At 44.8% G+C, this 13939-nt stretch overlaps 1 protein-coding gene across 1 annotated transcript in view; it reads right to left on the bottom strand.

Moving 5' to 3' along the window:
- LOC125448304 (nuclear receptor subfamily 4 group A member 1-like) overlaps nt 1-13939 on the bottom strand; it is a 47819-nt gene that overhangs the window by 4234 nt on the left and 29646 nt on the right. The window contains exons 3-6 of the mRNA XM_048523535.2: nt 13267-13396; nt 4170-4333; nt 2876-3078; nt 630-808 (exon numbers count right to left, since the gene is read on the bottom strand). Of these exons, the coding sequence (XP_048379492.1) occupies nt 630-808; nt 2876-3078; nt 4170-4333; nt 13267-13396 (676 nt within the window). The remainder of the gene's footprint in view (nt 1-629; nt 809-2875; nt 3079-4169; nt 4334-13266; nt 13397-13939) is intronic.

The following is a 13939-nucleotide window of genomic DNA, read 5'->3' as shown; positions in this document are numbered from 1 at the left end:
TGATTAGTCCCTGACTTACCCTGTGTAAGGGACCTCCCTCGATAATGTGCAGCATTGTCAATGTCTCTCCATAAGTGCAGAAGGGCTTGGTACTGAGACCTCAGCAGCAGACTTAGGCTGCACTGGGGCCCTGGCTCAACCTGCATCTCTTTAGCAAGGACCACTCTCACTGTGGGGGTTGAAAGCCTTCCATTGGAGGTTTGTCACAAGAAACTTGTTCACGACTTACCGTGCTTCTCATGCCTTGATCAAAAACAAAGATCTTGTTCAGGAAGTGTCCTCCATACAGAGCTGCGGAGTGGTGAATGAGATGCAGCATAGATGGTTTCAACTAGCCTGTGCATTTCCATCGGCATCGGGAGAGAGGGGGAATGATGTTTGCAAGGACAGGGAGCTAGGGGAGGGGCATGCTGAGCGGAGAGGTTGAATTGTGATGCACCTATTGCTCTTGCTCAAGATGAAGGATATATTTGGGTTGAAAGCCAGAGACCCTTGACTATGATGCTGCTTTAAAGGAAGAAGAGGCAGGGAAAATACTTCTGGATGGCAGCTTGCACAGGATGATGCACATTTACAGGGGGGCCCCACTGGTAAAGGCAGTGGAGGTCTGACCGAGGGGACGAGCTCACCTGTTATGACAACCAACGCCGCAAGGCAGGCGAAGCTGGACACATCGATCTTCATCCGCTGCAGGGTGCCGGAGAAGTCGATGATGGAGTCGATCCATTCACCAAAACCACGCACACACTGCTGACGGTGGAGGACGATGCCACTGCAGAAGATCAGCTTGCCTTCATCAGGGCTGGACCTGCAAGCAACATGTCAACACAACACCTCAGTATTCAAGTCAATCAATCTTCCTGTAGGTCTTGGATTAACAGGAAGGAGGACCAAAAATAAATTCATTCGGTTACTCTCTTGAACACAAGAGTTCATTCCACGCTGACAGACTTCAGGATAGCTTTCATTTTACTCCCCGCGCAACAAAGGTACAACGTTCATTCCCCCGTAATTTCTAGGACTGTTCTGTTTGGTGCATCTCTTCAGCCAGAACTGATTTCATTCAAATAGTTGATAGAGAAGAGTAAAGGAACACATTTCCCATTCCTGATCAGTATTCTGTGACTACAAGGGTCTGTTTGTATACACACCAGTTTGAGGACAAAATTGCAACCAGCTTTAATGATCTCTGTTCATTATTGTATCGCAGTGTGTGGTATCTTGCTGTGCATAAACTGCTTGCTCTTCCTACATGGAAACTGGAATGACACTCCTTATGTATAAAGCAATTTAGGATTTCCTGTAGTTCTGAAAGGGGCTACATAAATGCAAATTCTTCCTTTAACATTGAGAAGGACTAGAAAGAGTGGGGATTGCTGGGTGACATGGTGGCTCAGTGGTTAGCACTGCTGCCTGACAGTGCCAGAGACTTGGGTTTGATTCCATCCTTGGAATCAAACTCCACACTATCTGTGTGGAGTTTGCACATTCTCCCCGTGTCTCTGAAGCTGTGCTGCAGCTTCCTCCCCGTCCAAAGATGTGCAGGCTAGTTGGATTAACCATGGGAAATGCAGGGCTACAGGAAGATAGTAGGGGTGGGTCTGGGTGAGATGGTCTTCAGAGGGCCTAATGGCCTGTTTCTACACTGTAGGGATTCTATGCCATCACCATGGGCCTGTACGCCATACACACCCATATGAAAGACAATGTTCACACTGAGCTGCATTAGCAAGAATCTGATGGACAAGGCCTGGGCTCCCTAGGAAGGCTGAGGGTTGTTGATTTAGGACATAAGACCCAGGCAATCATTTCAGTTCATGCTAGATGCTGGTCCATTTTCTTTGACCACCGTTTATTGCTCTTCTCTGATCTGTTAGTTTCTTCCCCCAAAGTCAACCCACATTCTTCTTGTCTTAATTGACAACCAGGGTCTGGAGTGAATATGGAAGTGGAACTTTTCAAAAGGCACAATGCATTGAGGTTTCTGATGTGATCCTGAAGATTATACACTTTCAGGGCTTTGAGTACTCCAAAAGGAAGCTCAATGTTTACATGAGGTAGGTGAAAAACTGGGTCCTTTTCAGGCAAAAAGTCACGGGGTCGGTATTTACAAGAGATCGACTTTTACTCGAGTGAAGGCCGTATTTTGGAACCATCAACAGTGGAAAACCATACAGTCATACAGCACGGAAACAGACCCTTTGGTCCAACCAGTCCATGCTGAACATAATCCCAAACTAAACTAGTCCCACCTGCCTGCACTTGGCCCATATCCCCCCAAACCTTTCCTATCCATTAACTTACCCAAATGCCTTTTAAACGTTGTAACTGTACCCACATCCACCACTTCCTCTGGAAGTTCACTCCACACACAAACTACTCTCTGTTGGAAAAAAATTGCCACTCATGTCTTTTTAAAATCTTCCTCCTCTCACCTTAAAACTATGCCCCCTGGTCTTGAAATCCCCCACCCTAACGAAAAGATACCTACCATTCACCTTATCTATACCTCTTATGATTTTATGAACCTCCTCTCAACCTCTTATGCTCCAGGGAAAAAAATTCTATTCAGCCTCTCCTTATAACTCAAACCATCCATTCCCAGCAACATCCTGGTAAATCTGTTCTGAACCCTCTCCAATCTAATAATATCATTCCTATAACAGGGACACCAGAACTGTACACAGTATTCCAGAAGAGACCTGAACAATGTCCTGTATAACCTCAACATGACATCCCAACTCCTATACTCAAAGGACTGAGCCATGAAGGCAAGCGTGTCAAACACCTTCTTAACTGCCCTGTGGTAAATATGAGGAAAGGAATGGAGGCAGAGATGTTCTTCCAGATGGGGCTACTGGGTTTCCATACCAACCTGTAGGCTAACCGGAGGATGAAGAGCTCAAGGAAAGCAGATTCCAGCAGTAGGTCCTGATCTTCCTTGGGCAAACCACTAAAACCCGGGATCTTCTCCGCCCACTTGCGTATCATTTCCATTGAACCAGCCAACAACTCATAAAACTGTCGGATGTCTCCGGCCTCGTCTTCCTGTGGCTGATAAACGCTAGATTCCTGGAACTGTACCAGACATTGTAAGTCAACGAGAGAACATTTCTGCTGAAGAGAACAATTATTTTCTTTTATAACTGGCAAACAAAAGTAAGGAATGTTGGCTTAATTTGGAGTGAGATTTCTCTGCAAAGCATACTATTTATTGGACTTGTGTACATCTGTCTGACATTTCGGGCTTTGTATGTTGGTTGGTATTCTATTATTACACAGAGAATGCACGCTGCTTTCTGATCACATTTACTCCAGGCTTGGGTGGGCAACACAGAAGCAACCGCTCAAATCCTTTCTGAAGGCAAATTTCATGCTTGCACAAGTTGGCGCCAGGCATTTTTTTTTCCCTTTTCGCGCAGTGCCATGCATTTGCCGTCTTTCAATTCTTTGCGCCCCTCCAGGCTATTATTTGTTGAGGTGAACGTGAATGACATTTTTACCTCAAATGAATATGTATTAATTTGCAGAATATGGAATGGAACTGCAGGTAAGCAAACGGCCGCCTGGCTGGCAGGGTGGGGGAGGGAAAGAGTTACGGGCCTTCTTGAGACAAGAGACATTTTCAGTCAATTCACCTTGCCACCTTCCCATTGCCACTTATAGCTTTCCAAAGTAAGCGACCCCTCTCACACATATACACTCACACACACACACATAAAAACAAATGACACGTGTTGAACCATCATTCCCATTATAGGACATAAGTCCTCAATGCTGTTGTTGGATGACAGAGCAAGAGGCCTGGACTTGTATGTTTAGCATTCCTTCCATGGCTCAGTATTATATAACCAGTGTTGTCATTGCTGTTGCCCATGGGCCCTGCCATGCCCTTAGCAGAGCTTACTTGGCTGAGTGGCCTCTGGGGCTGCCTGATGCCTACAACTCAATGGTTCGATGAGGCCTGGGCCTTTGTGGTGGCTTCAATCTCTCTGCTGCGTGTAGGTGGAGACGGGCAGCTAAGAGTCAACATTTGGGCCAGATGGTTGGTAAATAAGTCGGAAGAATTTCACTGGATTTGCAAACGGGTTTACATGCTGCCTTCTTCTCCCCTAATACAAACAGTTTCCTTTTCAAACCCCTCAACTGTTTTATCGCCCCATATTTACCTTGGAATAATCTAGATTGGACATGATTGGGTTGGAATCAATATGTGCCCTGACCAGCGCTGTGATGAGACTAACTGGAACATTTGAAGGCGTGGCTTCTTGAACACTCTTTGGTTTGGATGGAAGTCGACCTCTACGACCTTTCAGGCTGTCTGTGCGGACCACTGGAAGATTAAAAAAAAGTTAGAGTTTCTTTTAAGCCTCTTGGGTCTGTTGCCGTTGGAAAAAAAATAAGAGCTAACAGGGAGGAATTTTGAGAGTTTGTGCAAGTGTGTCCACTTCCAGTGCCTCATCAAGTGCCTCATGCACACAAATTGGTGTTAATTGTACATAGACTTGCTATTTTTTTGTTTCTTAAGGCCTTTTGGAAACAAACAATTCTTTGGTTTCATTTTCTGCGCTGGGTGCATTTGTTACATCCAATAATAAACGAGTGCTGGGTAGCGATTACCTGCTAATCGTCTGCTCCTTCAACAGCTTGCTGTTCTAAACTGACCCTAAACCTGCACTTTGGAATCTGATTCCAAGCTGTTCAATTCCATCCCTTTGGGCTCTTCTATGTTGTCACCTCTCCATCTATTTCTAACCAGGACAGGTCTCTCCTAGTGCCCCCCACCTCGATATTACCCAGTGTCCGTTCACACGCACTTCTTGGTAATGTTCTAGACCTGAACCCATTACACCTGTCTCTCTTTGCAACTCTTGGTCCTTTCTGGCCGATCTCTTGTCTGTCCATGCCAACCTTCCATTTCTCCATCTTGGGTACCTTACCCATGCCGCCTCACAATCTCTAACCCAACCTATCACAACTCCTTTGCCTTCCAGCTCACAGCTGCACAAGGCTTGAATCTACGCTGCACAAGCCCATACCTTCCCTGTATCCCCTCATGGGAGTTGCCAAAGGGGAAACGCCAATTGCCAGAGCCTCCTTACTTGCTGACTTTCACAAGGCCATGAGTAGGAGGTGGCCATTCAGCCCCTCGAGCCTGTTCCACCACTGAATCCGATCATGCTTCGGCCTCAACACCACTTTTGCGCCCACATACCCCCTGAGAGGCCAAAAATGTGTTATCCCAGTCTTTAACGATGGATTACTCACAGCCCTCTAGGGTTTTAATTTTAACAATTTCTGGAAATTCTAACGATTCACATCTCTCTCTGAGTGAGAAATCTCTTGATCTCAGCCCAAAATTATCATCCCCTTACCCTGAGACTGTGCCTTCATGTTCTAGATTCCCCAGCCAGGGGGAAACAACCTTTCAGTATTGACCCCATCAAAACCCTTCAGAATCAAGTCTGCCTTATTCTGCTAAACTCTAGAGAATATCAACCCGATTTACTCAGTCTCTCGTCACAGGACAACCCTCTTATCTTGAGGATCCATCAAGTGAACCTTCACTATCCCACTTCCAATATAAGTGTGTACTTCTGTAAATCTGGAGGCCAAATCTGCACGCACTATTCCAGATGTGGTCTCACCAAAACCCTGTATAATAGCAGCAAAACTTCTTGTACTTCAGTCGCCCTACAACGAAGACATGCCATTTGACGTCCAGATTGCTTGTTGTAACCCCAGGGTTGCTTTGGGTAAACCTCAACATGTTCCCACTCATCCTACCCTTCCACCATTACCGCCCTTGCAGTCGCTGACATCTTCCTTTGACACCCTTTCATCACCTGGTCTAGGTAAGTGGAACTGTTGTTGTTTGATTCCATTTTCACTCATCCTTTCAGACCCACAGCATCGTCAACAATGCTTTCTCCTTCTGCACCAATCCAACAGAAGGAGGCCATTCAGCCCATTGAGCTTCGCCACGGCATAATTCGATCATGGCTGATCTGTATCTTAACTCCATTAGCTGCCTTGTTTCCCTATCTCCTCATACCCTTGACCAACAAAGATGTACCAATCTCAGTTTTCACATTTTCAATGAACTCTTAGCCTTAACAGCTTTTTTTAGGGGGAAAATGATTTCCCGATATCCACCCACAATTATGTCACAGAGTGCTGCCTGACATCAGCCCTGAATGGCTTGGTTCAAATGTTAAGGTCATGACCCCTTGTGCTGGACTGTCCCAGAAGCAGAAGAAGCAACTACCCTACCAACTCCTTTGATCGCATTAAACATGTCAATTTGATCTTAATTTTCAATACTCAAGCAAGAACAACATGTCATCTAACCTGTACTCATAACCTAACCCTCTCGGCTGCAGTATCATTATAGTGAATCTGTCATGACCGATATGCAAGGTCAATATGTCATTCCTAAGTTGCAGTGCCCAGACCTAAAGCCATATTCGTGACAGAGCCTAGTCAGACGTTTGATAATCAATCAGTCGTACAACTCCAACCCCTTTGTACTCCAATGCCTTGAGATATATCCTTGTCTGCTCCTACCATCCCCTCCCCACCAGTTCCTCATCCATAAGCTGCTATTTGACGGATATATAGGCTCGGTGTCTGCACATTCTTAACTCTGTTCCTCCACTCCTTGCCCCGACCCCTCTGCCTTGTCAATCCTGAACAAGTCGCAACACCTCCAGGCCAAAGCTCTCCAACCTTGTCTACAGATCTCTCCATGGCCTCATCCTGGACTATCTGTACAACCCCTTCTAGCCCCACAGCTTTCCAAAATCTCTGGATCTTTTCCAACTTTGGTCTCTTGCGAAATGTACTCATCTCACACTGCCGCAAGATGTGTGAGGCTGAAAACTCCGGAACTGCTGACTTCATTATATTATATAGAGATAACCCCAATTCAGTTGGGTTTGTGTCATTGCCTGCATACAGGGTGCCCTGGACTGCACTCAGACAGTTGCAATACCATTGAAAATAGAATCATGACTTCCTGGATATCCAAACGCTGCAAGAGCACAATCAAGGGATCCTGCATGGTTCCAAAGAAGCTTGTCACACACTTTACATCAACCCCACGCTCTGCAACAGATTGAAGGCCAATACTAACATCTGGAAAAGTGGGCACTAGCATGGTTTGCAGTTCCCGTGTGTAGGAAACAACACAGGGGATTTCAAGGGCAAAATAATCACAGCAGAGACATTTGGTGAGGTTGAAACATTGTATCACATGTTTCAAACATGGAGAGCTCCCTTCTGCCAGAGAGAGTTGGCTGATTAACACGCAGATATCGCCAAGGGTCACTATGGAAACTGGTGTGACCGTGGAGGTTGTTCAAAAGCAGCAAGGAGTCATGTAAGCCTGAAGAAACATTGGCAGCAGAGCAGCCTGTGCAGCGGAATTGCGCATCAGGCTGTCACCTGTCAAATTTGTCCCTGGAGATCCTGACAACAGTTCAAATTTCACTTGCTCACCTATCCTAGCTTCTTAGCATCCTTGCTGTAGGCCGCGCTTTGAATCCAAAATGGTTTCCTGAAGGGTGCAGGATCAAAAGAAAAATGCTGACACCAATTTTTCAGGAAAATGTTTTTATTCCAGCAGCAGATGTGAAAACTGTGCCCAATGCATAGTGACTCAAGGTAATGCAAGGCCATGCTGGATTGCTGCAAGATATCCTGACAGCCCGTGCTCTTACTTACTTGATGTAACTGAAAGCCAAAAAGTCCTACATGTGTGCTGGAAACATTTGCCATGTATGTAAGCAGTTGTGTGGGGCTGCTTGCCAACAGCTTGGATTTTTCTTTGCCCAGAGGTGTGTGATGGCGAGGAATTGGCACAGCTGAGACACCACGTGCTTCAGTTTTGCTGCCCGTGTGTGATAAAAATGCCAACTGCCAATCCCTGTGGGATCTGGATTGCTATGCATTGTCCTGACTGCATCTCACAAACACATGGGTACCAGCCTTTATTCGAGCTGAACATGAGTGAAAGCTTCTGTGAGAGATAATCTAAGTATCTCAATGATTGAAGTCGTTCCTCGCAGACAGCCATTGATGTTGCTTGCTGCTCAGTGGCTGTCTGCAGAATAGATAGCTGTCTCTCCATGGCAGTGTATAAATGGGCCCTCAACACCACTGTGCTACCAGGGCCAGATTCCATTGTGCTTCAGAAGGAGATAAGCAGTTCACATGCAGTTCCTAGTTGTGCAAAATCCTCCATTGACAAGCCTACGCTGTGAACCAGAACTGAGAAGCAAAGCAAGGGGTTTGTAACCTCTGCCCCCAGTGGTCCTCAACTCACTCTGTGCCTCCTCAACCTCACTAAACATCTTCTGACATGTGTGGGCTGATGCTTGGTTCAAGTCATGTTGATAATAACTTAAGGAGTTGGCTTTCTCCTCCAAAGGTTGTGAGACCAGAGAAGCAACACGATGAATCTGTGACAGACCAGAGGTTCGTCTCCTTTCTAACCTCAAGCAACTGCATATCTTTTATTTTTCTGTACAAAATCTTGATTGCCAGCCAACTGCTGAGTTGCATACCGCTGCTTAGAAACAAACGGTCTGGGTGAATGCCAAACATACACATTGAAGCTTCACTATGCACAAGTGTGTTCCAAGTTATGGGAAGTTGGTGAAATTTCAAACCTTTTGTTGCTTTGGAAGTATGATGAGGGTATTTCAGCAGAAGTGTATGAAATCAGGCATGCATTCACTGGAACCTAGTGAAATCTGTTGTGCATGTCTACTTCTTAGACAATGATTGTATTACAGACTACGCCTGTCAAGACATTGGGATCTCACGGTGGCTCAGCAGTTAGTACTGCTACTTCACAATGCTAGGGACCTGGATTCAATTCCACCCTCAGGCAGGCTGTCTGTGTGGAATTTGCAAATTCTTCTTGTGTCTTTGTGCTTTGGTTTCCTCCCACAGTCCAAAAATGTGCAGGTTAGGGTGGATTGACCATGCTAAATTTTCCATAGTGTCCAGGCTAGGTGTGTTAGCCATGGGAAATGCAGGGCTACAGAGTAGGGGTCTGTGTCTGGGTTGTATGCTCTTTGGAAGGCTGGGGTGCCCTCGATGGGCTGAATGGCCTGCTTCCACACTATAGGGATTCTATGTTGTCTGTCCACCTATTTCAATAAAGTCAAGTAACCACAGTCTTACCAGACTGCTCTCTCATTAGAGACTGGTGGGGTTTAACCTGAGGGCCACCTATACCTCAGGCATGGGGAGAGATTGAGGAGGAGGGTACATCATGGTAACCTCAGCCGGTATGGGGATTGAACTCACGCTGTTGGTATCACACTGCTTTGCAAGCCAACCCTCCAGCCAAGTGAGCGAAACAAACCTCTGTTTTCAATAAACTATTAACCGCAGAAAACTGTTCACTGCTTCAGAAGGTGTAACATAGTTCCAGTTTTTTTTTGTGGCTAAGGCCAATCTTCACTTCAGTGTGAGGTCAGCCTACCTCCAAGAGCTTGCTTTTGCATTGGACAAGCAGAAAAATATCCAATTCAAAGCAATGGCCATGTGGACATTGGTTTGTGGTAGTCTAAATATTCCACTAGCATTTCCTTTCTTAACTTCTCCTTATGTTACTTGGGGGTCATTGGCAGGATCACATTTATTGACCTGCCCCAACAACAGAGATTCACGTAAAACAAAGAACTGCAGATGCTGAAGATCTGAAACAAAAAGAGAAATTGCTGGAGAAACTTAGTAGGTCTGGCAGCATCTGTGGAGAGAGAGAAACAGAGTTAGTGTTTCGAGTTTGGTGACCCTTGTCTGAAGAAGAGTCAGTGGACTGGAAACGTTAACTCTGTTTCTCTTGCCTTTATTGGTCAGTGCATTGAGTATAGGAGTTTGGAGGGTCATGTTGCAGCTGTACAGGACATTGGTGAGGCCACTTTTGGAATACTGCGTTCGATCCTAGTCTCTCTGCTATAGGAAGGATGTTGTAAAACTTGAAAGCATTCAGAAAAGATTTACAAGGATGTTCCCAGGGTTGGAGGGTTTGAGTTATAGGGAGAGACTGAATAGGTAAAGGCCCAGTGGTATTATCGCTGGACGTTAATCCAGAGACCTAAATAATGTTCTGGGGACCTGAGTTGGCAGATGGTAGAATTTGAATTCAGTAAATATCTGGAATTAAGAATCTAATTGTGACAGTGAGTCCATTGCTGATTGTCAGGAAAAACCCATCTGGTTCACGAATGTCCTTTAGGGAAGGAAACTGCCACCCTTACCTGGTCTGGCCTACAATGTGACTCCAGACCCACAGCAATGTGGTTGACTCTTAACTGCCCTCTGGGCAATTACGGATGGACAATAAACATTGGCGTAGCCACTGCACCCTCATCCCCTGAATGAATAAACAAAGGCTGGGACTGTTTTCCCTGAAGTGGAGGCTGAGGTGTCACTTTGTAGAAGTTTATATAATTGTGAGGGGCATGGATAGGGTGAATAGCCAAGGTCTTTTCCCCACGGTAGGTAAGTCCAAAACTAGAGGGGCATAGGTTTAAGGTGAGGGGGAAAGATATAAAACGGACCCACGAGGCAATTTTTTTCACGCCAAGGGTGGTGCATGTATGGAAGAAGCTGCCAGAAGAAGTGGTGGAGGCTGGTACAATTATAACATTTAAAAAGCACCTGGATGTGTACATGAATAGGAAGGATTTAGAGGGATATGGGCCAAATACTGGCAAATGGGAGTAGATTAATTTAGGATATCTAGTTGGCTTGGATGAGTTGGACTGAAGGCTTTGTTTCCGTACTGTATATCTCTCTGACTATGATACAGTGGTTTTGAATTCCTTCAGCAATTTCTGATTTTATGTGGGAGATTTGCTTCCGAGACCACTCCACAGAGCACAGACTACCAGCGTAAATACGGGGCTGTCCAAAAGGAAAACCAATGTGATGGCTTTGAAAAGACACTGGGTTTGACTCTGAAGAATGCAAAATGTTGTGTGAGAACACAACTCATTAGACTGAGAGTTTAATCGCCTCTTTCAACCTCTTGTGTTCCTGAGCACCCAGTCTTTAATGCCAACAGTAACAGCCTCCGAGCTGTCAAGCGCCTCCGTTTGGTTCAGAACCATCACCAGGTCACCAGTACTTTTTTCCTCTCAAGGAAAATGCCTTCTCTTACAAGGAGACTGGACTCTTTTACTTCAGAACAATTGTCCTTTGTGCTCTACCTCCACACTGCTATTTGATAAATTCATGTGAATTATTCTTTCTGCAATGCTATTCAAGCAACTGTCTTTTAATCTAACTATGGGCTATCCAGTTCATTCACACATGGGTCGTATCTTACCCCTTTTCTTCAGATTGGACATCCTCAGATTTGTCCAGCTGGCCTTGAGGAACAGTGCTGACCCTTTTAGTATCAGATGGCGAAGCCCAGTGTTCATTCCTTCCTTGGGGTGTAAAGAGGGCCTCTCGCTTCCCTCTTCAGCCTCCTGTCACAACCTGGAAGGTACCCGCAAGGTTTTCTCTTTGAAGTGAGCTTTTCTGGTTGCCTCAACGGGTGATGCAACTTATGTGAAGCACAGCCAGGTTGTTGCACGATACACATTTTACTGATTCAAGTGGACTCTTGGAGGCTTAACAAGTGGCTTAGATGTTCACAACTGAGAACGATCCCAATGTCTACGATAGTTTATCACAATGCACAGAAGAAAACAGTCTTTTTCATGCATTCTCCATGTACTATGAAGAACATCTTTTATTGACTTCTACTTTTGCTAGCACCTGCCTTGAGTTCAGGGATTTAGCAACACCCAAACTGTCTTTGATTCTGTTGTTTTGTCCCCATGTCTTCTGTTCTGATAGTAAACAGGAGGAGACAAGAGATAAAGTAATTGTATTAGAGCACCAAAGCTTTATCAATTGATAAAGCAATTCTCTGTTTATTATGAAATTGGCATTGACTCATCATTTTTAGGGAAGAGCAAGGTTCTCCAAAAGGACTAGATGTTGGAAGACAAGTGCTGAATGTAAAGATGATGGCGGTTACAGAGGAGGAGATGCTAAAATGGTGAGAGGCCTATAGGTCTACCAGGATTCTCATTATAATGACGCTCAGTTTTAAAAGCTCAAAGATGCAAGAGAAAACACTGCTATTGTGGAAAATGCAGTTTAGCTATTGTGCTGATAACTTTCTATCAAGCTTGTGACAAAGTATGTTTTCTAAAAGTTCATAAGTGAGCTGTTACCTCAAAAGAGCAAGATGCATACATGTCTCTGGGTAGCTGTAGGCAAAGATCCAATGGCTTTATCAGCCTTCATGCTGGCAAGTTTTTCAAGATGTGATCTCATTGAAGAGTTTAAGATGACTGAAGAATTTGATAGGGCTGCTTAAGAGAAACCTGGTAGGAGAATAGAATAGAACCTTAAAATCTGAACTGGACCATCAGAGGCGATTTCAGGAAGCACTTTGTCACACAATCAGGAGTGGAAATCTGGAACTCACTCCCTCTCCGAAAAAAGCTGTTGAGCCAAGAAAAATGTCAAAACTGAGATAGAGTCTTTTTTTGTAAAGTAACAATATTAATGTGTATAGAATCCAAGGAGTTAAGGTACAGATCAGCCATGATCGAACTGAATGCAGAACAGGCTTGAGAGATTGAATTGCCTCCTCATGGTCCAATGTTCCTCTGTTCCACTATAACTAGAAACAATGTTCTTTACACACCCTACCTGCTATATGTTCTTCCTCAAGGTGCCCAGGAATCTGTTCTGGCAATTTTCTGGTTATCATTATTGAATCTGCTGGCTGAAGATTCACTTCCTTGTAGCTATGTCCCTGTTCCTTTTAATATGGTTATACAGGACCCTGGGTCTCGAATAGCTTTGTCTGAATTATAGGGAGTATAATTATGATTGAAAGCAAACCACTAAAGCATAGATTAGTAACTTACCAGGGAGGTATGTAGGACAAAACCTGACAGATGATATTAAGGGCTGGGAGGGGAGCAGATTCTGAAACTGTTACTTCCCCATTGCAAGAATGCCTCAAGGGACAATGTAAAGAAGTGACTTGGATTCTCAAGGGCAAAAACTACCTTATTTTTGTAATATAGTTGTATTCAATTATACTTTACATCACAGCAAAATGCCTTACACTAAGTGTCTAGAATTAGATCATTGATGAGAGGCAAATGCGACAAATGAAATGGTGATTGGCCAACATTATGTATATGTATACAAGACTTGAATTGTTTAAATGCTTACCTTCTTTGACCATGCCTACAGCAAGGCATTTCTGAAAGCGGCAAAACTGGCATCGGTTCCGTCGCCGTTTATCCACAGGGCAGTCTTTGTTTGCTAGACAGACGTACTTGGCGTTTTTCTGTACTGTGCGCTATAGAAACAAACGGAGGTTATCAGTGAGAAGAGAAGGTTACCATGGAAGTTGACAGAGACTACCAAGTGCAGTTTTGCGGAGGTTAGAAATCCACCAATGCACAGCATTCCACGCACATAGGTGCACTAAAAAGGTTGAATGTTTTGGTAGAAATTGGATTCAATATTATAATATCTGTCCCCCCCCACCTCACTCCACCATCCGCCCACAGGCGTTTCAGTCGAGAAATGAACTGCCCTTTCTGTAAAGTAGCCAACGAGATGACATGTTCAGTTCTCAGCATGTGGGCTGATGTAAATCAGTGTGGAACAGAGACACTAAATTGGCACCACATTACTGGACTGAGGAGGGGCAAATGACACAGTGCCTGCTACAATTCCTGCTCCTTAGCACAACTACACACCTCATATTCAGCAGGATAAGTGTGTGGACATTACAATAGCTCAGGAGCTAGCTCCGTGCTGAAGACTGTCAACGGCCTCAAGCACCTGTGAAAACACCCTGCATTATGAGGTACTATCTTCAAGAAAATGATGAGGT

The sequence above is a fragment of the Stegostoma tigrinum genome, chromosome X (genome assembly GCF_030684315.1).
Source record: "Stegostoma tigrinum isolate sSteTig4 chromosome X, sSteTig4.hap1, whole genome shotgun sequence".
Classification (NCBI taxonomy): domain Eukaryota; kingdom Metazoa; phylum Chordata; class Chondrichthyes; order Orectolobiformes; family Stegostomatidae; genus Stegostoma; species Stegostoma tigrinum.
This window is presented reverse-complemented; position numbering and strand designations above follow the sequence as displayed.